General features: G+C 45.4%; 1 protein-coding gene across 2 annotated transcripts in view; it reads right to left on the reverse strand.

Annotated features, from left to right (window-relative positions):
• Positions 1-2272: 2272 nt before the first annotated feature.
• The window catches only part of LOC141072597 (probable RNA polymerase II nuclear localization protein SLC7A6OS), a 51681-nt gene continuing 27934 nt past the window's right edge, over positions 2273-26019 (reverse strand). Inside the window, exons 2-6 of one of the 2 annotated variants that reach the window (XM_073559885.1) lie at positions 22127-22483; positions 20491-20691; positions 13523-13652; positions 5175-5212; positions 2273-2726 (exon numbers count right to left, since the gene is read on the reverse strand). In XM_073559885.1, the coding sequence (XP_073415986.1) occupies positions 2658-2726; positions 5175-5212; positions 13523-13652; positions 20491-20691; positions 22127-22483 (795 nt within the window). In that variant the 3' untranslated portion in view covers positions 2273-2657. The remainder of the gene's footprint in view (positions 2727-5174; positions 5213-13522; positions 13653-20490; positions 20692-22126; positions 22484-26019) is intronic. The other variant, XM_073559884.1, reaches the window with a different exon arrangement.

Here is a 26019-nt window from a genome sequence, read left to right on the forward strand (position 1 = left end):
GCCTACCACCGGAAGTCGGCTCGCGGCCTCCTGCTGCAGCGGGGCCGCGGCCGCCGGCGGGCTTCCGGCCGCGCTCCGATACACGCGGCGTGCGGAGCCCGGGTGCAACGCCCTGGCTACCGCTACTCACCAGCGCCAACTTGCGGTGCGCTCCAGGAGCGGATCCCCCATATATTAAAAGGTGAGCAGGACCATCCGCCGTGCAGGCGGGGGAGGGGGGGGGGGGGCTCTGTCGGTTAACTCGCGGCCTCTTCCCCCTGAACCGGATCCCCCGCTCCTGGGCGCGCTCTCACCTGCGCCTCCGATTCAGCCCCCTGGACTCACAACCAAGGGGTGGACGGGACCTCCATACACTGCTGTTGTAGGAGAGGAACAACGTGGAGGCTGACCACTGGTTCTGCTCACACGTGCTCGCCTGATGAAGTTGTGGGGAAACCGAGTCCTCTAATCAGGACGCGTTGCCCCTCTTTCGTTAAAAAATAGATGTCTGGAAAAAAGTCCCAGATGTGTCCCTCGGTGCGGGAGAGGACACGTGGAGGGTTACTCACACGTGGTCGCCCGTTGGTGATTTGGGGAGATCGGATCCTCTCTATAGGATCCGTCGCCCCTATCTTATCTTCATAGAAAAAAAGGGAAGGAAAAAAAAAAAAAAAAACCTAGTCTGGAACTCCAGACTGCGTGTGCCTCCATCAGACACTAAGCAAAAACTGAGTTACGCCCGGCCTAGGGGCGAGGGTGTATGCGGCGGAGGAGGAGCTAACTCTTTTTTTGTACACTTAGTGTCGGCCTCCAGATGGCAGAAGCACACACCCACAGTCTCTGTGTCCCCCAATGAGACGAAGGAGAAAAACTGTTACCTGACAAGGCCGGAAGGAATCACGTAACTACGATTTGGACCTGTGATCCATCAGCGCCTCCCTGTGGTCACATAATACATAACACTGTAATTGCAACATATCTATACCCGACCCTTGTACTACACTCTTGACTGTATACTTGCATATCTGTTCTTGTAAATATAAATCTGTATATTTCTAGTGCACCTTTCGGCGATTAAACATAAAATCAATCTTGGGCTGCTCTTTTAGCTCTACACGAATCCCCATGTCTACACGCTCCGTTGGTTATTATACACTACCCGGGTTGGTTTCTGACCTGATATAAGCCTGCTGTCGGACGGGGCTTATATCGAACGAAGAACTGGTGGCAGCATACCGTACTGTGTTAACAAGGAGCCCTGACTGTGATGGCCAGAAGATTATATATATATATATATATATATATATATATATATATATATATTCTATCAGCCTGGACTGGTAATGTATATCCCCCCTCACTAGGAGCGCCTCACTGACTCTTACTTTTATAAGCCATTCCGGCGGCAGTTTGCCCTCGGTGCAGTTCCCTGACTGACCTGGGGCAAGTGGTGGCGCCAGAGAGACGATCCCTGCTGGGTCCTTCTCTCCCCTCCCCAGAGGTGAGTGAAGGCGACACACCCATTTCCCTGTGCGATCCGTCACAGATTTTCTATGGGTTTTTCACTTCCACTTAGATGAGCGGCACTGATGACAACAGGGAATGTGATATAATGGGGCATGTGCACAGGATAGCTACATGATGCCTCATGCCCATTCTCATGTCCTGGTTGGTTCATGCAGACATAGGCAAGGCCGCACACATCCTGATGAAGAAGCAAGTGGTGTCAAATGCTTAAGTCAATAGGTTCTCTAATGGCTCCTGTAAAGCCAGCCATGAAGTCCGTGTCGAAGGAATCTTCAGAAGGCTTGGTCTACCATAACTTATCAACCATGTAAGGATAGGCAAAAAGAATCTCAATATCAGGGATCTAACTGCTGGGGCATTGGTGAGGCATGCACACCATTGCTACATTTTACGTGACTATCTCCGGTTGTACCTTGGACAATGAATCATTGCCAACCCCCTTAAAGCCAATTTCCCTCAAATGAATTTATAAAATATGTATAATGGGATGTCTTGTAGGGAGCAAATGCAAGAAATAGCATTTGTAAAATAAAGACGACCATCCCATATATTTAAAATTCCTATTGTAACAATAACAGAAGTTAGATGGCATTGTCTATTGGAAAATGGATGAAGCAGCACCTTATAAACAGATGTGGAACTGGTTTTTGGAACAGCCATGTTTCTGTGGTTCTGTATAACCAGCATGGGATCCTATATTAGTTTCTCATGTTATGATGAGCAACAAAATGGTGCAATTACTAGTTATACAAACATTAACATAAAATCCACATTTACAGGTAGCTTTATAGGTGTAAAACATACACATTTCATCAGGTGAACGATACACACAGAAGCCCTTACCATTATCATCACTGGGTCCATTACACTTGACAGTGAGAGCAGCCATTAGAATGTAACAAGGCTGAATAATGTAGCTGGAGACATTATGTGACTATTGGGGCAAGAGGAAATTGGGGACCCAGCTAATAAGAAGAGAGAAAATCAACCAGTTATTACAAAGTTAATGGAACAAAAAGTAAAGATCAGCCTGGTAACCTTGCCCTTAAAACAGAACATTGGTGTTTGTACCGCAGAGAGATGCCCCCCAAAATGTTGAATTCCCCATCAGTCAGAATACTCATTTGCGGCATATTCACAGTCTCTTGCTCTCAGATAGTAGTCATCCCATGCATGGCCTCGGCCGTGCCCGGAGTCCTCATTACTGTCTTCATAGTAACCTGAGGATAGAAAATTGTACGGTTGTATTACCTGGCACCACGGTCACTTGTCGCCCAAAATTGTATTTTTATTATTGTGGACTCAAATACTATGCATCAGACTGAAGAAAGACCGAAAAACAGCTTGTTGGTGTAACCGACAATGATAGGAGGTCAAGCTTCCTGTAGTTTTGCTAATCTCTTGCTGATAAGTGATTTTATCATTAGAGGACTAGTAAACTTGCTGCCATGCAGCCCTCCATATCCATGAGCTCTGCATAACCAGGTCCACACCACTGATTGGCAGCTTTCTGAATACACTGTGCATAGGCAGCAAGAGATGCCAGTGATGTGGGCAGGGTTATACAGAGCTGAGCATTCAGGGAACTGGAAGATCTGAGAAAACATGGATTTTTCTCAAAACTGCAGCAAGCAGCCCAGTAAGTGACAACGCTGAAATCAGGGTCTTTGCCTGCTCACATGTGGGGTAGCAAAAACCTGGTAACACATTCTCTTTAGATCATTACCTGCTTATCTTCTAATTTTTAAACATACAACCCCTTCCACCAATCGGGTGGTGAGCAGAGCTGATAATGTCTCATGGCCGGGAGGTGCAGATTGTATCCTGGGGGCACTTATTGACAGGACATCATCCGATGTGAGAATGAGCAGCACAAGCAGCTCTAATGTGTTTGGAGTCGCCATGTAGCAGGGGTAGTTTTATTTTATTTTGCATATAAGCTACAAACATTGCTTTGGGCAATAGAAGCTTCCAAAGATAACAAGGAACATAAAAGATGCCAGGTGTTTTATGCATGCAAAAGAAAATGTGACAAAATGAACAAGTTTCTAGTTTGTCGATTAAGCTAGGGCTATGTAGCCGAAACCCCACTCAGGTGGAATTTTTGTGACTTGCTTGTCGCGGTAGAGCATGCTCCCCCATTCATTCTTATAGTGCCACAATGTAGTACCGGGCGAACCTCGGCCCCTCGATGGCTGTAGCCTCGGTCCAATGTCCTCAGACACCATTGAGATTATAGTGTGACATCAGCGATCCAATCTCTTATCGTGGAAACATTTAAATAAAAAGTTGTCAAATATAGAAAAAATGTGATTGGCCATTTAGTCTTTGTTTCTATGTGTGTGTGTATATACAGTGGCTTGCAAAATATTCACCCCCTCGGCTTATCTATTTTGTTACATTACAACCGGTATTTAAATATTTTTGTAATCGGATTTGTGTGAGATGCATCAGCAATAAACAGTCTAAGGCTGGTTTCACATTAGCGTATTTTACATGCAGTGCATGGCGCCGCTAAGCCCCGCCCCATCCGGTCATCGCCTCCTACTATCGCACATGGATGCATGCGATCTGCGCACCCTATCTTTAGCATAGCGTGCGCAGACCGTGCACTAGTAGGATTTTGGCGTGCGCTGCGCACTTTTGAAGGTGCGCCGAACGCACCATGTTGCATTTTGGCGCGCCTTCAAAAGTGCGCAGCGCACGCCAAAATCCTACTAGCGCACGGCCAGCGCACCCTATGCTAAAGATAGGGTGCGCAGATCGCATGCAGCCGTGTGCTATAGTAGGAGGAAATGACCGGATGAGGTGGGCAGGGGGCGGAGCTTAGCGGCGTCGTGCGCTGCATGTTAAATACGCTAATGTGAAACCTGCCTAAGTTGGTGAAGGGAGAAAAGTATAGGCATAAATTACATTTATGGGATCAAATAACTAAAAATTGGCATGTACATACGTATTCAACCCTTTTGCTATGAAGCCCCTAAAAATTTCTAGTGCAAGCAATTACCTTCATAAGTCCCATGCTTAGTGAAGGACGTCCACCTGTGTGCATTCTAAGTGAAAGACCAGAGGCTGCTACACCATTAAGCAAGAGGCACCACTAACCACACACCATGAAGGCCAAACCCATCCCCAAACAAGTCAGGGACAAAGTTCCCAAAGGTCTGGCGCCTTCGCACTGCTGTATTCTGCTCTGCCCTCAACAGGGCAGAGCAGTGCGCCTGCGCAGGAGCCACAACAGGCAGCAAAGAAGAGGACGTCACCCTTAGAAGATGGGAGGCGCCGGACCGCAACACCCTTCGGACCAAGACGGGACCGCCCCCCCGGTGAGTATAATCTAACTCCTTTTTCTTATCGTTCAGGTTACATCGGGGGCTTATCTACAGCATTACAGAATGCTGTAGATAAGCCCCTGATGGCGGTGCCGACAGCTGATACTCGAAAAATGGGGTAACAGATTCCCTTTAATGGAGCAGTTTTGCCTTGAGGAATGGGCAAAAATCCTAGTGGCAGGATGTGAAAAGCTCATACAGACTTATCCAAAGCAACTTGCAGCTGCAATTGTCACAAAAGGGGGCTGGGGGTGAATAGTTATGCAAACTGAAGTTTTCAGTTATTTTGTCCTATTTGTTGTTTGCTTCATAATAAAAGGAAAACCAAATGCTCACAGTTGTCGGCATGTTCTTTACATGAACTGATGCAAACCCTAAAAAAAAAAAAAAAAAAAAAGTGAAATTCCAGGTTGTGAGGTAGAAAAGACGAAAAATGCCAAGGAGGTGAATACATTTTCAAACCGATGTACATATATTTTTTTAAATTTGGTTTTGTCTGTGAAATGGCCACAGTGTGAATGTGCTCTTACACATTCCAACTACTGCTCCGGCTCAGTTCTTTGTACAACCTTGGCGATTTCCGATATGCGGTCAGCGCTTTGCTATTTAGTTCTCCATGGGTTTACAGAAATGAGCTCATTTGGAGAATGTTCACAACCAAAGGAATTAAAGAGCACCTACGTCATAGTCTGCAGTCAGAGGACTGCAGACCACTCAAAGCACCCTCCCAAATGATGAAACTCTGATACCATCGAACCCTTCTAGAGATAGACCTGCTGGGACTATAAGAGAACAGGGGTGTGAAGAGAACCGGTGAGGCTGTGTCCCCAGGCTCTGAACTTTCACAGCCACATCCTCTTCTCTGTAGAGTATACAGCAAGTATTGATCTCCTGTCCTAGCTTCTATCTGTTGCTGTGTTCCCGAGAAATCAGACTTTTAGTTCATATCTAAATAAGGCACTAATTGCTCCCTGTGTGACAGCGCACTTCCAAAAATCTTCAAGGGTTGTATCCTCACCCAGCACCAGCTTCTTTAGCTTGATCCATAGCGCACTGTCTGATTTCCTTGCCTGATGCCACAAACTGGGATTCATCAATCAAGCCACGGAGGCTGCTGCTAGGGAGGAAGTGGCTCCAGTGCTGTTACACCAAGAGCACGCAATATGAGCATGAATGAAACTGCTAATTTCTCTGCAATGCAGCAACAGATAAAAGATATAAAGGTGTTAATTTTCATTTCAAAGACCTTTGGGCTAAGTGCACACGTACTTTTTTGCCCTGCGGATTTTTCCGTGCAGAATTGAAGAAATCCGCAGGTTAAATGACCTGCATTTTTCCTGCGTATTTCTTCCTTTTTTCTTGCGGTTTTCCTCTGCAGATTTCTCCCTGTGGATTTGGAGAATGGAGCAGGTGGAAAATCACACAAAAGTAGTGACATGCTGCATATTTTGAACCACAAGAAAACCGCGCGGAAAAATCTGCAGCGTCTGCACAGCGTTTTTTTTTTTTTTTTCTATTGATTAACATGCTACTGTACATCACAATGCGGATATGCAGCGTTTCTGAGCGGTAAAATCCACTGCATATCTGCATCGTGTGCACATGGCCTTAGGCTCATGTGTGCAGTTTTAATGGGGATGATGTTATTCCACAGATTTCCTTTACGTGTGACCTTGCCCAAGGGCAGCATTGCCCTTGTTTCCTCCTATCAACCAGTTATCTGACAACCCGTGTTCCCTATAAGCTGAGAAACAATGGATACAAATGCAGAAAAGGAAAGCGAATCAGCTAAGCTCAACAGAGAACCACATAGTTTAACATTTTGTGTATTGTCTCTGAAGATGCTGCCCAGGTGTCCCCACAGTGTCTTTCATTTTGTATTGCCTCATTAAGCTGTGAGAAAGCATATCTAATATATAAAGCTCAAAGTGTGTGTGTGTGTGTGTGTGTGTGTGTGTGTGTGTGTGTGTGTGTGTGTGTCCGGGACAGGCATCCGCACCGTCGCAGCTACAGCCACAAAATTTGGCAGTCACACGTCTGGACCCAGAGAGCGTCCTAAGCTATGTTGTGAGGCGAAATTTTAACCCCGCACGTTCCAGTTCACCAAACAATTTTGCCCCCATCTACATACTGGGGGGAAAAGTGTGTGCGCGTCAAGGATGTGTGATGGGTATATGGGCACGGGACTATGAGATGGTGGATATGTATGATGGGTATATGGGCACGGGACTATGGGATGGCGGATATGTATGATGGGTATATGGGCATGGGGCGGAGAATATGTATGATGGGTATATGGGCATGGGACTATGGGATAGAGGATGTGTGATGGGTATATGGGCACTCGACTATGGGATGGAGGATATGTATGACGGGTATATGGGCACGGGACTATGGGATGGCGGATATGTATATGGGCACGGGACTATGGGATGGAGGATGTGTGATGGGTATATGGGCACTAGGCTATGGGGTGGAGGATATGTTTGACGGGTATATGGGCACGGGACTATGGGATGGCGGATATGTATATGGGCACAGGACTATGGGATGGAGGATGTGTAATGGGTATATGGGCACTGGACTATAGGATGGAGGATATGTATGACGGGTATATGGGCACGGGACTATGAGATGGCGGATATGTATGATGGGTATATAGGCACGGGACTATGGGATGGAGGATATGTATGATGGGTATATGGGCACGGGACTATGAGATGAAGGATGTGTGATGGGTATATGGGCACTCGACTATGGGATGGCGAATATGTATGATGGGTATATGGGCACGGGACAATGGGATGGAGAATATGTATGATGGGTATATGGGCATGGGACTATGGGATGGAGGATGTGTGATGGGTATATGGGCATGGGACTATGGGATGGAGGATGTGTGATGGGTATGGGACTATGGGATGGAGGATGTGTGATGGGTATATGGGCACGGGACTATGGGATGGAGGATAATTAATTTTCTATAACTAACCACAGTTAGTTACTATGCCCGGGCAGCGCCGGGCTCTTTAGCTAGTCTAATATATAAAGCTCAAAGTGTGTGTGTGTGTGTGTGTGTGTGTGTGTGTGTGTGTGTGTGTGTATATGTATATGTCCGGGATAGGCATCCGCACAGTCGCAGCTACAGCCACAAAATTTGGCACAGTCACACGTCTGGACCCCGAGAGCGTCCTAAGCTATGTTGTGAGGCGAAATTTTAACCCTGCGCGTTCCAATTCACCAAACAGTTTTGCCCCTATCTACATACTGGGGGAAAAAGTGTGTGCGCGTCAAGCCCCGCCCCTCATTGTGATGTCACAATGCCTCTATTTGCATACTGGGGAAGCAGTGTGTGCGTGTCAAGCCCCGCCCCTCATTATGATGTCACAATGGTTGCCATGGCGACGCTGATGTCATCAAAGGTTGCAAGCCCCGCCGCCGCTCATTATGATGTCATAATGGTTGACTATGGAATGGAGAATGTGTGTGAGTATATGGGCACCGGACTATGGGATGGAGGATATGTATGATGGGTATATGGGAACGGGACTATGGGATGGGGGATGTGTGATGGGTATATGGGCACTGGACTATGGGATGGCGGATATGTATATGGGCACGGGACTATGAGATGGAGGATGTGTGATGGGTATATGGGCACGGGACTATGGGATGGAGGATGTGTGATGGGTATATGGGCACTGGACTATGGGATGGCGGATATGTATATGGGCACAGGACTATGGGATGTAGGATGTGTGATGGGTATATGGGCACGGGACTATGGGATGGAGGATGTGTGATGGGTATATGGGCACTGGACTATGGGATGGAGGATATGTATAACGGTATATGGGCACGGGACTATGAGATAGCGGATATGTATGATGGGTATATGGGCATGGGACTATGGGATGGAGGATATGTATGATGGGTATATGGGCACGGGACTATGAGATGAAGGATGTATGATGGGTATATGGGCACGGGACTATGGGATGGAGAATATGTATGATGGGTATATGGGCATGGGACTATGGGATGGAGAATATGTATGATGGGTATATGGGCACTCGACTATGGGATGGAGGATGTATGATGGGTATATGGGCACGGGACTATGGGATGGAGGATATGTATGATGGGTATATGGGCATGGGACTATGAGATGGAGAATATGTATGATGGGTACATGGACATGGGACTATGGGATGGAGAATATGTATGATGGGTATATGGGCACTCGACTATGGGATGGAGGATGTATGTTGGGTATATGGGCAAGGGACTATGGGATGGAGGATATGTATGATGGGTATATGGGCACGGGACTATGAGATGAAGGATGTATGATGGGTATATGGGCACGGGACTATGGGATGGAGAATATGTATGATGGGTATATGGGCATGGGACTATGGGATGGAGAATATGTATGATGGGTATATGGGCACGGGACTATGGGATGGAGGATGTATGATGGGTATATGGGCACGGGACTATGGGATGGAGGATATGTATGATGGGTATATGGGCATGGGACTATGAGATGGAGAATATGTATGATGGGTACATGGACATGGGACTATGGGATGGAGAATATGTATGATGGGTATATGGGCACTCGACTATGGGATGGAGGATGTGTGATGGGTATATGGGCACACGACTATGGGATGGAGGATATGTATGATGGGTATATGGGCACGGGCCTATGGGATCGTGGATATGTATGATGGGTATATGGGCACGGGACTATGGGATGGAGGATAATTATAATTTTCAATAACCACAGTTAGTTACTATGCCCGGGCAGCGCCAGGCTCTTCAGCTAGTGTATAATAAAACTTAAATGGATTAATTTTGGGCTAAAAATCATTTTTTCAATTGGGTTTCATTAAAATTGCACCATTTTGCTTTAACAGGCTCAATATTTATCTGCACATTGAATTTTGATGTAGTCTGTGGTCATAGATCAGTTGAAGAACTCAGAAAAAAAGCCAGATAAAAGATCTAGAAACTCTGCAATTGGATTGGAATAATGAGCTCTCTGACGGTTTCTCAGTTAGCTCATTCTACGGACAGCAATAGCCAATGCAACTCATTAGCTATATAAGGCGAACTGTGGAAAATCATTAATGAAGCCCAATTAAATGCATGTTTTTTTGGATAATAATCATTTTTGCAAGGAAAAAAAAAGCCCCCAAAGCTGATCCCCCCCCTTTAGGAATGGGTGTACCCAGAGTACACCAGTTCTCACATACGTAATTCATATTTGTGATCTTGAAATGAACCTTTAATGCTGCATAACACGAGTCTATAGAGGGCAGACACCGGTCCCCTGTAAGTCAAGACATGATCTAAATATAATAGGTCACATTGTGTTCCTGCACAGCAGCTGCTTGGTGCGGAGTAAGCGATCTCAACCCCTTAACACCCTCCGACCACCAGGAGTACACAATGTTATTTTCCTGTAGTGTGTGCTATAGTACAAACATATCACAACATTTTCATATATGCACATTTATACAAAAATGGTTAAAACAAACGTTGGAGAAATAGTCTCTAATGAAGAATTCTCCCAAAGACAGAAAATAACAAGTAAACCAACACTTTCCAATGCTTTGCTTTCATTACAGGTGATTACTACTGTCACGGGTGTATCAGATGCTACAGACAGTCACTCTGCATCTGGCTGCAGAAGGTCTCTGCATTTGGCATTGCAGATGCCTTCTTAATCCTTCTTACCTTTGGACCAGCGGCAACCTCCCTTCAGCTCTAATTGACACGCCTGGACCTGAGTGTTTATAGACTCTCAGTCTGCTTCTGGGAGTCACCGGTGATATTCACATTTTCCCTTGTGAAGGCTTGGAGCTACAGTAGTCGGTTTACTTCCTCTCTGGTGCTGTTGGAGGACGCTTAGTGTTACCTCTCTGAGTCTAATGAAAATAAGTTGCTTCCACCTTGTTTGTCTCCCTTCACGTCTGTAGTGTACAGTGGGGACTGACCAGTGCACATCCCCCCACTTCCCTATTCAGGGCCTAGCTCTAAAGAGATACAGGGCTTAGGTTCCTACTCGGTGATTGGTGTGGAACCAATATAGGGACGGTAGTGGAGCCAGAGTGCTATTAGATCTACCTGGGGTCTCTACTCCCCCTTTCCTTAGTGTTTGGGCTTCCTTCCCATCGTGTTGCAATTAGTCTTCCCACACTTTGTATGATAACTACTCTGCAGGATTTCTAGAACGTCTGCTCCGGCTGTAGATTTACTTTCACTGCTCCTATTGTCGAACACGTCTGAGGTTTCCTAATACCTAACCCAAGGTGGGTGAGTAACATTCCCATAATTAGGATGGCTTTAGCTGACTTACAATGTATGATGCCAGCCTGCCTACGGGTGCGGGGAGGACACAGACGCAGCCAGGTGAGGAGAGTCACGTTAAAAAACAGGTTCTGTAATGAGCACAACAGATCTCGATTTCCAAGATCCTCCACACCCAAAATGTGCAAGACGAGTTATTGGGTCATATGCGGTGTGTGCCAGAGAAGTGGGGCTGGAAGACATTATATTATGCAGGTCACCTAGTCGTAGTCGTCTTGAGCCAGAATTACAGAACTCCATCCTCCTGACATACAGTACTTTCTCCAAGGATAATAAAAATCTAAACTATTTAGATGTGTACGATAGTTTCTATGCTCTGTGCTTGTGTGGGTTTCCTCCCGGTAACATAAAATAATAGTAATGATATTACTATTTTCCTGACTGCTGTAAGGAAACCCACACTAGCACAAAGTATAGAAACTAAACTACACATGTAACCAGTTCATGACTGGGCCCATACACCCACCCCCATGTTCCTGACCAGGTACATTTTGGAGCTTTTTTGTACTTCTGCTTTTAATGTCTCTAAAAAGTTCAGGATCTCAGAAATTCAAAGACTGTATTTAATTTTTTTTTTATACCGCGATACATCGGATTTAATTTTTATAGTCCTTTTTTCCCACACTACCATTGGGGAAAACTGTAAAGAAAAATAGGAAAAACAAGGCTATGTTTAAATTCTTTTTACGACTACAAAAGACCACTAAAAAAAACTTGCTTATCTCTGTAGAAATTATTTTTATATACTGGACATATTTCTTTTCAATGGCTGTAAATTGCACTTTGGTCTGGTAGTGCGTTTTTAGTTTAGATCTTTTCTCTCGCTTTTTATTTTACACTACACATAGCACCCCACATAAGGTCTTAAGAAACTTTCAGGGCATTCGAACATATCAATCAATAATTTTTTTTATTGACAATTCCTCCTTTAACTGGGGCTGGTATATTTGCCCTAGTTAGTCGTGAATTTCAGCCTCCTGTCTGCATAGCACAGCTGATAGTCTCTTAGGACCCAGCAGCTCCTGCTCCCTCCCTAGTCCCAATGATCTCATGCTCAATGTATCAGTAAACATGATAATAAATCATGTTTCCCTTCTCTGTGGGGAGTCTGGCTGTGCCTGACAGCTGGACATTTGTGTAAGCAGATTTCTCTGAATTGACATTCCTTAATGTCACTGCAGAGTAAAGTGTGGACCACCCGAAGGCTTATAGTCTAGGAGCAGTTCAAAAGTAGTTAAACAGCACTGCACTTGGGGGATATCCTAGCACAGTGTGATGTTTCACACACACCCATAGACTTGTATGCATGAGTGCGATCAGATTCTTGGATGCAAACTCAGCATGCTGTAATTGTTTTTGCAGGCCGTACTGGCATGAAAAAATAATGGCGAATGTGAGCTGCACCATAGAGTAACATTGGGCTGAGTGCTTTACGATTTTTTATCGGATTGCACTAGTCCAAATTCATCGCAAGTGTGAGTGAGGCCTTATTAGTTTATTCAGATCCTGCTTGAGTCTCTAAAAATAATAGTTTTTCATTTCAGACCACATTATTAGTAATCAAAGCAAACAAATAAGTAGTCCAAAAGGTTACACTTACTTTTATTGCCACTGTATAGTTGTTGGGTTAATTGCATACCAAAAAGGGCTGTCCAATGCCCCTAGATGTGTTCATATGTCTATCTGTTGTGACACACTGAGGTTTTAAGTTGTGCTTGGTAATCAAAATATCTGAAAGTTTGTGAACTCCATGTCCTATGTTCTGTAACAATGCAGTGCAGCTAAGCAGCCAGCAATGTGCCGTCCATCACCTCCACCATTATTAGACATTCATGTAGGGCGCCATCTATTGGACCACTTAGAATTTGCAGGGGGTTCCAAATAAAAATATGGCCTTGTTAAAGAGTTCACACGCTGCAGATTTTGGTGCAGAAATTAAATTCAGTTCCATTTATCTGAGTTGGGCTTAGATGAATAAAATATAGAACACTCCGTAGTATAGTCTGTCATATGTGAACTATACTACGGATATTAGGACATTACTAGCTGTGTGTAGCTATAGGGGCCAAGAAGGACCTGGATACATGATCTATCGATATGTCATATGGACGACCTTTCCCCATAGCTGTAACTCACATGAATGATTGTACCATGTACGCAATACAAAGATTGTGGATTTTAAGGTTTCTATTGTTTGTATGATGCAACTTAAAGAAAATGAGACTTCCTAATATTACATATTGTAGGGTCACTAGTCCACAAAGCTGCTCTATGGATCAGTAAATTATTACAGGTGAAATTACCCCGGTATCTCTCCTCCCGATCACTGCACTCCTCGTCTTCTTCATCGGGATAATCATTCCTCCAGTTGTTTTCTTCATTCTCATCATCCTCATCTTCATATACTTCATCCGGCTCGGCATCATCCAGCATCTGAGCAAGCAAAGTGGGAGGGAAAAATACACGTCACAAAAATAGAATAAATAAATAACATAAAAGAAAACTAAGGGATTATTTTGGTACTTGAGTATAATCCACATGATATACTTATGACAAATTCCCGGATCTAGCCAGATTATAGGGCTGTGTCATGCGTTGGTCTGAGAAGAAACCTCTGTCCCATCATTTCTGTGGGGATTATGAAAAATGCTCATTCTTTAACGGTTTAAAAGGGATCACAATTATAGTAAAAAAAAATAGTGGTCATCACCCACAGGTAAAGAGGTCTGTCACCCCAAAACCATTTACACCTGAATTCAATCTCCAGCCGTGTGCACACTGACACTGCAGGAGCTGAGAGAACACTGTCAGTGCAGGTGGGCTTTTATCTCTTTCTCCTGTCAGTATCAGACACCCACTAATGTGTGCAGCGAGTGTCCGCAGCAGATAGGACAAGAACACACCTGCACACACTGACACTGTGCATGATCTCAGCCCCTGCAGTGTCAGTGTGTGCAGGGCTGCACACTGAATTCAGCAGCAGTTCCAAACAAAAGCGGTCAATGAAAATAAGGGGATTGTATCTGAGGGGGTGGGATAATAATTTTATTTATATAGCGCCGTCATATTCCGCAGCACTTTACATTTTAGAGGGGACTTGTACAGACGATAGACATTACAGCATAAAAATAATCACATAGATCATAACAGATACCAAGAGGAATGAGGGCCCTGCTCGCAACCTTACAATCTATGAGGAAAAAAGGGGAGACAGGAAAGGTGGGTGGTAACAGTTGCCTTCATTGTTCAGACCAGCCATAGTGTTGCGTATGTAACAGTACGGACACAGAGGGATAATAGATGCATAAAGCATGTGGGAACATGATGCAGGAAACCTGGTTATGGTAAAAACTTTTGACTGGGCCAACCAAGGATAGTTAGGTTAATGTGTTGAGGCGGTAGGCCAGTCTTAATAAATGCGTTTTTAGGGCACGCTTAAAATTGTAGGGATTGGGGACTAATCCTATTGACCTGGGTAGTGCATTCCAAAGAATTGGCGCAGCACATGTAAAGTCTTGGAGACGGGAGTGGGAGGTTCTGATTGAGGATGCTAACCTCAGGTCATCAGCAGAACGGAGGGCACGGGTAGGGTGGTAGACTGAGATGAGGGAGGATATATAGGCTGGTGCTGAGCCGTGGAATGCTTTGTGGGTGAGGGTAATAAGTTTGTACTGGATTCTGGAGTGGATGGGTAACCAGTGTAATGACTGGCACAAGGTGGAGGCATCGGTGTAACGATTGGTGAGGAATATGATCCTGGCTGCAGCATTCAAGACAGATGGGAGGGGAGAGTTTGGCAAGAGGGAGACCGATTAGTAGAGAGTTACAATAGTCCAGACGAGAATGAATAAGAGAAACAGTAAGTTTTTGCAGAATCAAAAGTAAGAAAAGATCAAATTCTGGAAATATTTTTGAGATGCAGATAACAAGAGCGAGCCAGGGATTAGATGTGGGGGGTGAATGAAAGCTCGGAGTAAAGTATGACCCCCAAGAAAGCGGGCATGTTGCTGGGGAGTAATAGTGGAACCACACACCGAAATGGCAATGTCGAGCATAGGTACATTAGTAGAGGGAGGAAACACAAGGAGTTCAGTCTTTGACAGGTGCAGTTTCAAGTAGAGGGAGGACACTATGTTAGAGACAGCGTTTAGACAATCACTGGTGTTTTCTAAAAAGGCAGACGTGATGTCAGGAGAAGAAGTGTATAATTGGGTGTCATCAGCATAGAGATGGTACTGGAAACCAAATGTACTGATTGCTTGACCAATAGGGGCAGTATACAAAGAGAATAGAAGGGGGCCTAGAACCGATCCTTGAGGAGAACCCCAACAGTAAGGGGAAGATGAGAGGAGGAGGAGCCAGCAAAAGATACAATGAAGGAGCGGTCAGAGAGATAGGAGGAGAACCAGGAGAGAACGGTGTCTTTGAGGCCGATGAAGCGGAGCATAGTGAGGAGGAGCTGATGATCCACAGTGTCGAATGCTGCAGAGCGATCCAGGAGAATTAGCATGGAGTAGTGACCATTAGATTTAGCGGTTAGTAGATCATTAGAGACTTTAGTGAGAGCAGTTTCAGTAGAGTGTAAAGAGCGGAAACCGGATTTTAGAGGATCGAGAAGAGAGTTATCAGATAGATAGCGGATAAGACTGGCGTGGACCAGGCATTCCAGGAGTTTAGAGATGAAGGGAAGATTAGAGACAGGTCTATAGTTAGCGGCACAGTTTGGTCGAGGGATGGTTTTTAAGTAATGGATGTATGATAGCATGCTTAAATGAGGAGGGAAAGATACCAGAAGAGAGAGGGGTTAAATATTTTTGTTAGGTGGGCGGTGACAGCAGGGGAAAGGGACTGGAGATAAAGTAACTGGCCAAATCGTCGGCTCGTGGTTGGGGCCTGCACTATTGGGTTGAGTAGGGAATGCTTGGACGGTGAGGTAATGATGGTGTTGAAATAGATTTGTCTGGAGAGGTGAAGGGCAGTGTTGCATGTTCTAAGCATAAACTTATAATGGATAAATCTTCGTATAGGTTGGATTTTCTCCAGACGTTCAGCCAACCTGGAGCACCGCTGCAGGACAGGTGTTTGCAGGGTGTGCCAGGGTTGTCGCCGTCTGTGTCATGTTGTTCTATGTATAGGAGATGAAATTTCATCCAGGGCACTTTGAAGTGTTTCATTGTAATGCTTCAGTGCAGAGTCAGGACATGAGAGATAGGAGATAGAAGCCAATGATGACTGCAAGTTCTTCATGAGTTTCTGAGTGTTAATGGCCTGTATGTTTCTATAAGTATGGAAAGTGGGGGTGAACTGAGCAGGGTGGCAGTTCTTGGTAGAGAATGAGAGAAGGTTGTGGTCAGAGAGCGGGAGAGGGGAGTTTGTGAAATCATCCACTGAGCAAAGCCGAGAGAAGATGAAGTCGAGGGAGTTTCCATCTACATGCTTTGGAGAGTTCGTAAGCTGCGAAAGGCCGAAAGAGGAGGTTAGAGATAAAGGGTTAGTAGCAGGTGGAGAGAGGGGAAGAGCGATGGGGATGTTGAAATCACCCATGATAAGGGTGGGGATGTCACAGGAGAGAAAATGTGGAAGCCAGGTGGCAAAGTGATCCAGGAACTGATGGGAGGGGCCGGGAGGACGATACCCACTGCCACTCGCAAGGAGAAGGGGGAGTAGAGTCTGATGCCATGAACCTCAAAGGAAGGGAAGACAAGCTTGGATACCTGAGGAATAACCTGAAAGGTACATTTTGGTGATAGAAGCAGACCAACGCCTCCACCTGCTCTAATGTCTGTTCTTGGGGTATGTGAAAAGTGTAGTCCCCCATATGAAAGAGCAGCAGCAGTGGTGGTGGTGTCTGACTGCTGGATCCAGGTTTCAGTAAGAGCCAGAAGGTTAAGCGAATCAGAAAGGAAGAAGTCATGGATGAAGGAGAGTTTATTACATACTGAGTGAGAATTCCAAAGGGCACAATTAAATGAGACAGAAGGCACGCAGGGAATATTAATAAGATTAGAGGGGTTTCTGAGTGTAGCAGTTGGTGGGCTTGACTTGCTATATCATGGGGGATCAGGGTTGGGAGCGATGTCTCCTACGACTAGGAGAAGGAGGATAGAAAGAGTGAGAAGATGTTTAAGTGATTTGTGGGAGCGTCTCTTATGTTGGATTGTGGGACTGAATGGATCTGTGCAATTTAGCAATGTGAAAAGAGCGTGAGAGCTATACATAGGAGAGGAAAAGACTGAGGGGCTGATATGGATGGAGTATAAAGAGTTAATGCAAGGGCGGTGGTTGTGAGTGATTGCTGCAGCCATGAGATAAATTAGACCAATGCATATGGTAAATATTTGTTGCAATACAGATGAACAGGAAATAGATGTCTTTAAATGTCTTACCTGTCTCCTGCCCTGTCTAACTGCCATGTTATAACTGCCTCATACTTAGATCAAATGTACTTCGATTAAATGTACATAAATGCCCCCTGCATAAATGCTTCCCCAAGCTAGGTCTGAATATATAGCAGGCTAGTTCTCAGATCTTGTTTTTTTTTTCTCGTTACCAATCAAACTAAACTGAGACATCAGGACCCAATAAATGTTGTGGTCAGATAAACAAATGTCCAGTACTACATGGATCATAAAGCACTTTGTAAAGTTACTTGACCTCACTACATAAGGGGACAAGCAGAGTAAGTTGAAATAACTATATACCAGATATATACTTGCTAAGATGAAAACACATATGTAGCATTCAGGATTAACTGCTTGCTGACATTGAATGGAGTGGAGACACTCAGGATTCGATTCAGAGCAGAGATTGAAAAAGCTGGTTACCAAATATATACCGTATATACCCGTGTATAAGCCGACCCCCCTAATTTTGCCACAAAAAAAATGGGAAAACTTATGGACTCGCGTATAAGCCTGGGGTGGAAAATGCAGCATCTACTGGTAAATTTAAAAAATAAAAATAGATACCAATAAAAGTAAAATTAATTGAGATATCAGTAGGTTAAATGTTTTTGAATATCCATATTGAATCAGGAGCCCCATATAATGCTCCATACAGTTCATGATAGGCCCCATAAGATGCTCCATACAAAATACACCCCATATAATGCTGCACAAAGGTTAATATTGCCCCCATAAGATGCGCCATAAAATAATATGCCCCATATAGTGCTCCATAAAGTTTATGCCCCCATAAGATGCTCCATAGATTATGCCCCCATAAGATGCTCCATAGATTATGCCCCCATAAGATGCTCCATAGATTATACCCCCATAAGATGCTCCATAGATTATGCCCCCATAAGATGCTCCATAGATTATGCCCCCATAAGATGCTCCATAGATTATGCCCCCATAAGATGCTCCATAGATTATGCCCCCATAAGATGCTCCATAGATTATGCCCCCATAAGATGCTCCATAGATTATGCCCCCATAAGATGCTCCACAGAATAATATGCCCCATATAGTGCTCTATAAAGTTTATGTCCCCATAAGATGCTCCATAGATTATGCCCCCATATGCCGTTCCATAGAATATGCCCCCATATGCCGTTCCATAGAATATGCCCCCATATGCCGTTCCATAGAATATGCCCCCATATGCCGTTCCATAGAATATGCCCCCATATGCCGTTCCATAGAATATGCCCCCATATGCCGTTCCATAGAATATGCCCCCATATGCCGTTCCATAGAATATGCCCCCATATGCCGTTCCATAGAATATGCCCCCATATGCCGTTCCATAGAATATGCCCCCATATGCCGTTCCATAGAATATGCCCCCATATGCCGTTCCATAGAATATGCCCCCATATGCCGTTCCATAGAATATGCCCCCATATGCCGTTCCATAGAATATGCCCCCATATGCCGCTCCATAGAATATGTCCCCATATGTCGCTCCATAGAATATGTCCCCATATGCCGCTCCATATACCTCTCCTGCTCAGGACCCAGCACCTGAGATATTCACCTGTCCCCCGTTCCCACGCTGCTCACCGCTGTCTGCCACGTCATCTGTCAGTGACGTTCAGGCAGCAGAGGGCAAGGCGCGCACTAACACGTCACCGCGCCCTCTGCTGGCTAAATGTCACAGACAGTGGATGCAACAGACAGCGGTGAGCAGTGATGGACCCGGGACAAGTGAATATAGCTATACTTACCCCCTCCTGGCGCGGTCTCTGCAGCCCCGCTTCTCCACGGTCTCCCTCCCTGCCTTCAGCGGTTACATGGTACCGCTCATTACACTCATGAATATGTGCATATTAATGAGTTTAATGAGCTGCAGAGACCGCGCCAGGAGGGGTTAAGTATGATCTGTGACACCCCCGCTCCCCTCCGACTCCCCAGGTATATGACTCGTGTATAAGCCGAGAGGGGGACTTTCAGCCCAAAAATGGGCTGAAAATCTCGGCTTATAGGCGAGTATATACGGTACTTGCCAAGATGATGCACAGTGGGATGGTGCACAGTGGATCCCTGGTCTGCATATTCAATACACTGTACTTATTGCTGATAACCACTAACCTATAAACCCTAAAGTGTTATTCCCATCTTCATAAATGGGTATTGTAAGGAAACCGTCACCATGAAAACGCCATTCAATCTGCAAGCAAAAGGTTACAGAGCAGGGAAGCCGAACAGATTAATACATAGATTTGTGAGAAAACATTCAGTGTATCTTGGTGTTTCATCCAGGGTGATATCATCAGTGACTGCACACTTCTACATGAAAAGCTGGCAGAGATGGCTGTCAGTCACTGATCGGACTGCCCACTGGACCAAAAATCTCCAAAAACAGGATTAAATGATGGTAACCCAAGTTATACTAAATCTTCCCACAAAACTATAGAATTGCTCAGCTCCCCCTGCTCTATACCATGGTGCCTGCAGATTGAACGCCATATTCATGGGGACATGTTCCCTTTAAGGTCTTGCCATTTTTATTGGTAACATTGAAGATACAGGTTTTTGAACAGGACTGCAGCTTTTGAAGGAGGTGCAGAGCCCAAAAAATCCTTAGGTTCCGGCTTTTCTAGCTATTTTTTTCTTGACTCCCATTACCTTATGGCTTAAATAATATATTTTTATAGTGTAGTTTTACAGACGCTGCGATATACACCTGACCTGAGACAAACATACGGCACAGGATGTTCAGATAGAATTCTTCAGGGAGCAGTAATTGTGCACACTGGTTGCCACTCAGTTTCCCACAGACATATCTTTATGGAAAGCTGTGAATAAGCTCTCCCAGCTCCTCTTACCAGCTCCTGCTCATAGTGGTAAGGCTGGACAGAGAGGATGTCCTGGATCCAGTTATTCGGAGACGACTCAGCATAGTAAATGTCATATACAAACTCCTCAGGGTCCTCTCTGTGTTCCGAACCGTGCCCTCCCGGAGACACGGCCAGGCGTTCCCGAATCATCTTCATGGAATTACACACAATGGTTTCCGGGTCAGAGACCTTCAGGAATAAAAAAGTGTTATGCTTCAATTTATCCTTCTGTGCTACAATATATATTGTCATACTCTATAGTCAGAAATATATATGTATATAGGTAGTGAGGATGAGCAGAAATGTGCGAGGTCTGGATGGAACATCTAATTATGGAGCCCAGTGTCACACATTCACCTGAAGGTCTGCTCACAGGTGAGGCCCATCAGGGGGATGGTGCAGCATCCTGTATGTACCACAGCAGACAGGCATAGGCTCCACAGGAAAGGAGCGCAGCCCATGAGGTACCGCAGGTAGAGGAAGGAACTGCAACAAAACCCATCTATTCTTCCCTACACAACACCATCACTTTGTACATTCATTCTACCAGTTGTTTTTAGTCCAACAATTCACAATATGTGTATGTAATTACCCCGGAGCCAGCGCTCGTGTCCAGGGGAGTATGGATGAAGGTGAAAGGGTTCTCTGGCGAAACGAGTTACCACCCATCCACAGGGTAGGTGGTAACTTAATGACTGCTGGGACCTGCACAAATTGGCAGCCACCGTGCACATATGCGACCACCACTCCATTCATTCCCTATGAGACTGCAGAGTGCTGGGCTGCCCTTATTGGTATATAAATAAAAACAAAGTTGTCTGTCATTATAAACATGTCTGCTTATTTGCAGAACACTGCCCCACCTGTCCACAGGTTGTATTTGGGATTGCAGCCCCATTTTCTTCACTCCAGTGGAGCTGTGTTGTAATACCAGACACGACCCATGGGACATGTGGTGATGTTCCTGGAAGGAAGCAGTCATGTTATAATACTCACCATTTCATTTGATTTGCCTCCCCTACTCTTATCATCTAGACTCCGGATCTACAAGTCCATAGAGATGTGCCATGCTGTGAAGGACTGTAGGAAATTACTGGGGAAAGACAAGTCCCAAAACATGTGTTCTATTATTGGAAGACATGTTGGGCATATGATCAGTGGCGGCTGTGAGCCAAGACCTGCACCCATGGATGGGAAGAGTGGCATAACCTGTTAACCAGTAGACTTCCCGATGATATTGATCCTGTTCATTCAACATTTAAAAGTGCTGACCGGGTCTTACATACTGATGATATACCACTTATCAGGTTGTGTCTGCCCAGCAACAGCCAGATGTTCCGCACATTGCCAAGTGCCGCTGCAGAGCACTGCAGTTTATCTCCCACTATGCCGGGGCAGATTTCAGCTGACTGGTGGGGAGCAGGATGCCACCAATCTCAGATTGATGACCTATCCTATCACCAATATGCAAGTCCTGGACAATCCCTATAACCTCATGATGGATAGAGATGCGTTATGGGGAATGGAGCTCATAGAGATGCATGTCGAGTGCCAGTTAATTTACCAACATATCCGCCACATAACATCAGAAAGTGCCACCATTCTCCCTCCAGCCCTCACAAACCTTGAGATTGCCAGTTTCCTTCTCGGCTTCCTCCTGTTCTATATCAAAAACTTGGAAGGTCTCTTCTTTTCTGCCCTTGGAGTTGGCGTCGTCTTTTTCGGAGGCTTTCGCTGTTTCTGGCCCAAGATTGCCCACAGGGCTGGCAGGTTGGCTATTGTCAGACTTGCCATCTTCCTCCTGCTCACATTTTGGTCTAAGGCTGGAGACTAACCGGTAGCGGCTCGCTTGGCGTTCAGCATCTCTACTGGCCCTCAAGTCTTTCTGGATCTGCTGTAAATTCCCAATTGAGGGACGGTGGACACGGGTGTTGTGGTCTCGGGATATGGCTTCCTGCACATACTTTTGGAGTGGTTCATTCTAAAAAGGGCCAGAAAAACAGGAGTGTGAAAGTAGAAGGTTCAGAAGGAAATAAAGGTCCAGACTCATCATCTCCCTTTATTGTCTGGTCTTATTTAATTGGTGTTTTCTGTGCCATATTAATCAAAATGTCTTATGTGGTTCAAGAGTTTGGCACAAAATAAAATACTTTTTCTCTCTGTTTTTGACCTTTTTTGTGATGTGTAGCGCAAAGTTTGCAAGTTTCACTAAAATGTCACAAAAATTGCACCAAAGATTCAGGAGGATCTTTCTGAAAAGTCACAAGTGATGAATCAGGCAAAAGTAGCAAATCAATAGTCCATGAAGCAGAAAATTCCTTTTAGTAAGTAGCACCGCACGAGGGGGCAGACAGTGTGGGAGATCAGAGGCTCACATACGATTATAGTGTCCAAGGGTTAATACCGAACTAAAGATAAGGCTCCTTTATTGGGGAACTGTTGGGTCCAGGACACCTTACATACAGGGGAGATGGGCATATTTGCAATTATTATTTAACCAAATAATGACCAAGCAACATGTTTAGAGCATGGTAAGTTTCTGGACTGGGGGTAAGGCCTCTGCAATCTCTCAGGTGCAGGTCAGTGACTGGCTGTCAGATACAGAGGCCCCTGGGGAGAAGGAGACAAGTGGGAAATCACACCATCTGTGGGCTGATCAGTGAGCACCATCTATAGTGTGCACAGCACGCCTTGCACACAGGTGTCAGCAGCTCTGGAAGTATAGGGGGCTCCTATGAAAATGAAAAACTAGAAAGTTTGCATGCCAAAAAAGCCTACACACATCAGGTATCCACACAGCTGTAACAATCCGGAGGATTCATCCAGCACCAAATGTTGCATTTTTTTAATAATTTATGTTGAAAATAAAAATCCTCTGCAATAATTCATATGTCCCCAAACAGCAGTGAAGACATACAACCTGTCCTGAAAGAAATAAAAATCCGCACCCGGGAGACAATACGGCCTCGTTCACACCTTAAGTATTTGGTCAGTTTTTTACCTCAGTATTCGTCAGACAAAACCAGGAGAGGAACAGAGGAAATAGCTTAGTTACTCACCGATAACGGTGTTTCTCGGAACCCATGACAGCACCACGGAGAGAGGGGATCCGCTCTTCAGGGACAAGAACCTACAGATAAAAAGGGTGGTACCTCTCCTCCGCCTTCAGTTGGTTACAGAGCATCAGAGGGTCTCCAGGTTAGTTAGACAACAGAAATATATACACAATATTATAATACTGCTTATTTATCAAAACCACCGTGCCTAAACGGAAACACTCTACTCACAGTAAAAACGTGCTCACCATACTCGTGAAGGGGAGGGGAATAAGCGGGTGCTGTCATGGGTTCCGAGAAACACTTATCGGTGAGTAACTAAGCTATTCTCTCTCACCCATGACAGCACCACGGAGAGAATTAGAGATTGGTAGCTTAGGGAGGGACCACCGCCTGAAGGACTCTTCTCCCGAAGGTCAGGTCAGATGTAGAGGTTAGATCTAATCTATAGTGCCTAAAAAAGGTCGAAGGTGATGACCAGGTGGCCGCCTTACAGATTTGTTCTATTGATACCTCAGATCTTTCAGCCCATGAGGTCGCCATTGCCCTTGTGGAATGGGCTCTCAGCCCCTCCGGGATGGTATTTCCACTGGATGAGTATGCCAGGGCAATCGCATCCCTTATCCATCTTGCCAGGGTACTCTTGGATGCCTTGAGCCCCTTCCGAGGACCCTGGAAACATACAAAGAGAGAGCCTTCCTTCCTACATTTTTTGGTGGCCTCTAAGTACTGTACTAGGCACCTTTTAACATCTAAAGTGTGGAATTTTTCTTCCCCCTTATTTTTTGGATTTGGGCAGAAGGAAGGAAGGACTACCTCTTGGGACCTGTGGAATTGGGATGATACTTTAGGTAGATAGGCCGGGACAGGTTTTAGGATGACTCTATCCTCTAGAATTTTTGTAAAAGGTGGCCCTGCTGATAAGGCTTGAATATCGCTCACTCTTCGGGCTGATGTTAGTGCCACCAGAAGCACCGTTTTAAGTGATAGGATTTTTAGGGGTGCCGAGTGAATTGGTTCGAACGGAGGGCCTGTCAGCGTTGAAAGTACAAGATTCAGGTCCCATGACGGTAACCTTTGACTAGCTATTGGCCTAGATCTGGTTGCGGCCTTAATAAACCATGCTACCCAGGGGTCACCTGCCACATCATGGTTATAGAGGGCGCCTAACGCCGCTATTTGTACTTTTAATGTGTTGACCGCCAGACCCTGTTCTAGGCCCTTTTGTAGAAATTCTAGGATCTTATCAAACGAAACCCCGTCCTGAACTTTTGCCCTAGAAGTGGATAGGAATTTTTTCCATGTTCTGCCGTAAGCTCTCATGGTAACCGGTTTCCTACTTTTTTGTAGTGTAGTTATCAGGTTCTCTGAAAATCCCCTGTCCCTCATCAGTGCCCTCTCAAATTCCATGCTGTTAAATGGAGGTTCGGTGCCTGAGGATGTAACACTGGGCCCTGCGATAGCAGGTCCGGGAGACCCGGTAGGATCCATGGGTCGGTTACGGAGAGCATTCTTAGCCAGGAAAACCAGGTTCTTATGGGCCAGAAAGGGGCTATCAGTATCATTCTTGCCCCATCCTCCCTGACTTTCTTTAGGACCGCTGGAATGAGCATGATTGGGGGAAAGGCATATGTTAGACTCTGTGTCCATGGGAGCATAAACGCGTCTAGAGTTAAAGGATTCCCCCTGGGATCTAGGGAGCAGAAGGTGTCTACTTTTTTGTTTTTGAAATCGGCAAACAGATCTGTGTCTGGGGTCCCCCACATTTTTACAATCTGCCGAAAAATGGACCACTTTAGTACCCATTCCCCCTGTCGTAATTGGGTGCGGCTCAGAAAGTCCCGGAAGTGTAGGGCTGTCAGAGATAGCAGGTTTTCCTCTGCCAGTTTGAGGATTTTGGCAGATGTGTCCATTAGGGCTTGGGACCTGGTTCCCCCTTGATGATTTATATAGGCCACTGTGACTCGATTGTCCGAAAGAATGCGGACATGGTGATTCTGGAGCAGGGGTAGGAAGTGTGTCAGTGCATAGCCTACTGCTAGAAGCTCTTTTTGATTTGAGGCTTTTAGTTCTTGATCTCCCCATACGTTCTGAGTCACCTCGTTGTTCATGTGTGCTCCCCATCCCGTGGGACTGGCATCCGTTGTCACTATGTGTGTTATCTTTGTTACCCAGGGGATCCCTTTGGACAAATTTTCCTGGTTTCCCCACCAAACTAGGGAATGAATAGTTCTTGAATTTAGGGTAATACGACCCTCTAGGTGTCCCCCTATTGCTGCCTGGTTGGCTAATACGTCCCACTGGAGATCTCTCGTGTGTAACTGAGCCCATTGAACTGCTGGCAGGCAGGCAGATAGGGAACCCAGCAGTGACATAGCCTTCCTTAGTGTCATAGAGGGATTTTGGATTGCTCTCGCTGTAACTTGAGCGATTTTCTCCTTTTTGTGGTCTGGGAGGCGAC

Source organism: Dendrobates tinctorius, unplaced genomic scaffold (assembly GCF_039654945.1).
Source record: "Dendrobates tinctorius isolate UK_male_01 unplaced genomic scaffold, ASM3965494v1 ptg000278l, whole genome shotgun sequence".
Classification (NCBI taxonomy): Eukaryota; Metazoa; Chordata; class Amphibia; order Anura; family Dendrobatidae; genus Dendrobates; species Dendrobates tinctorius.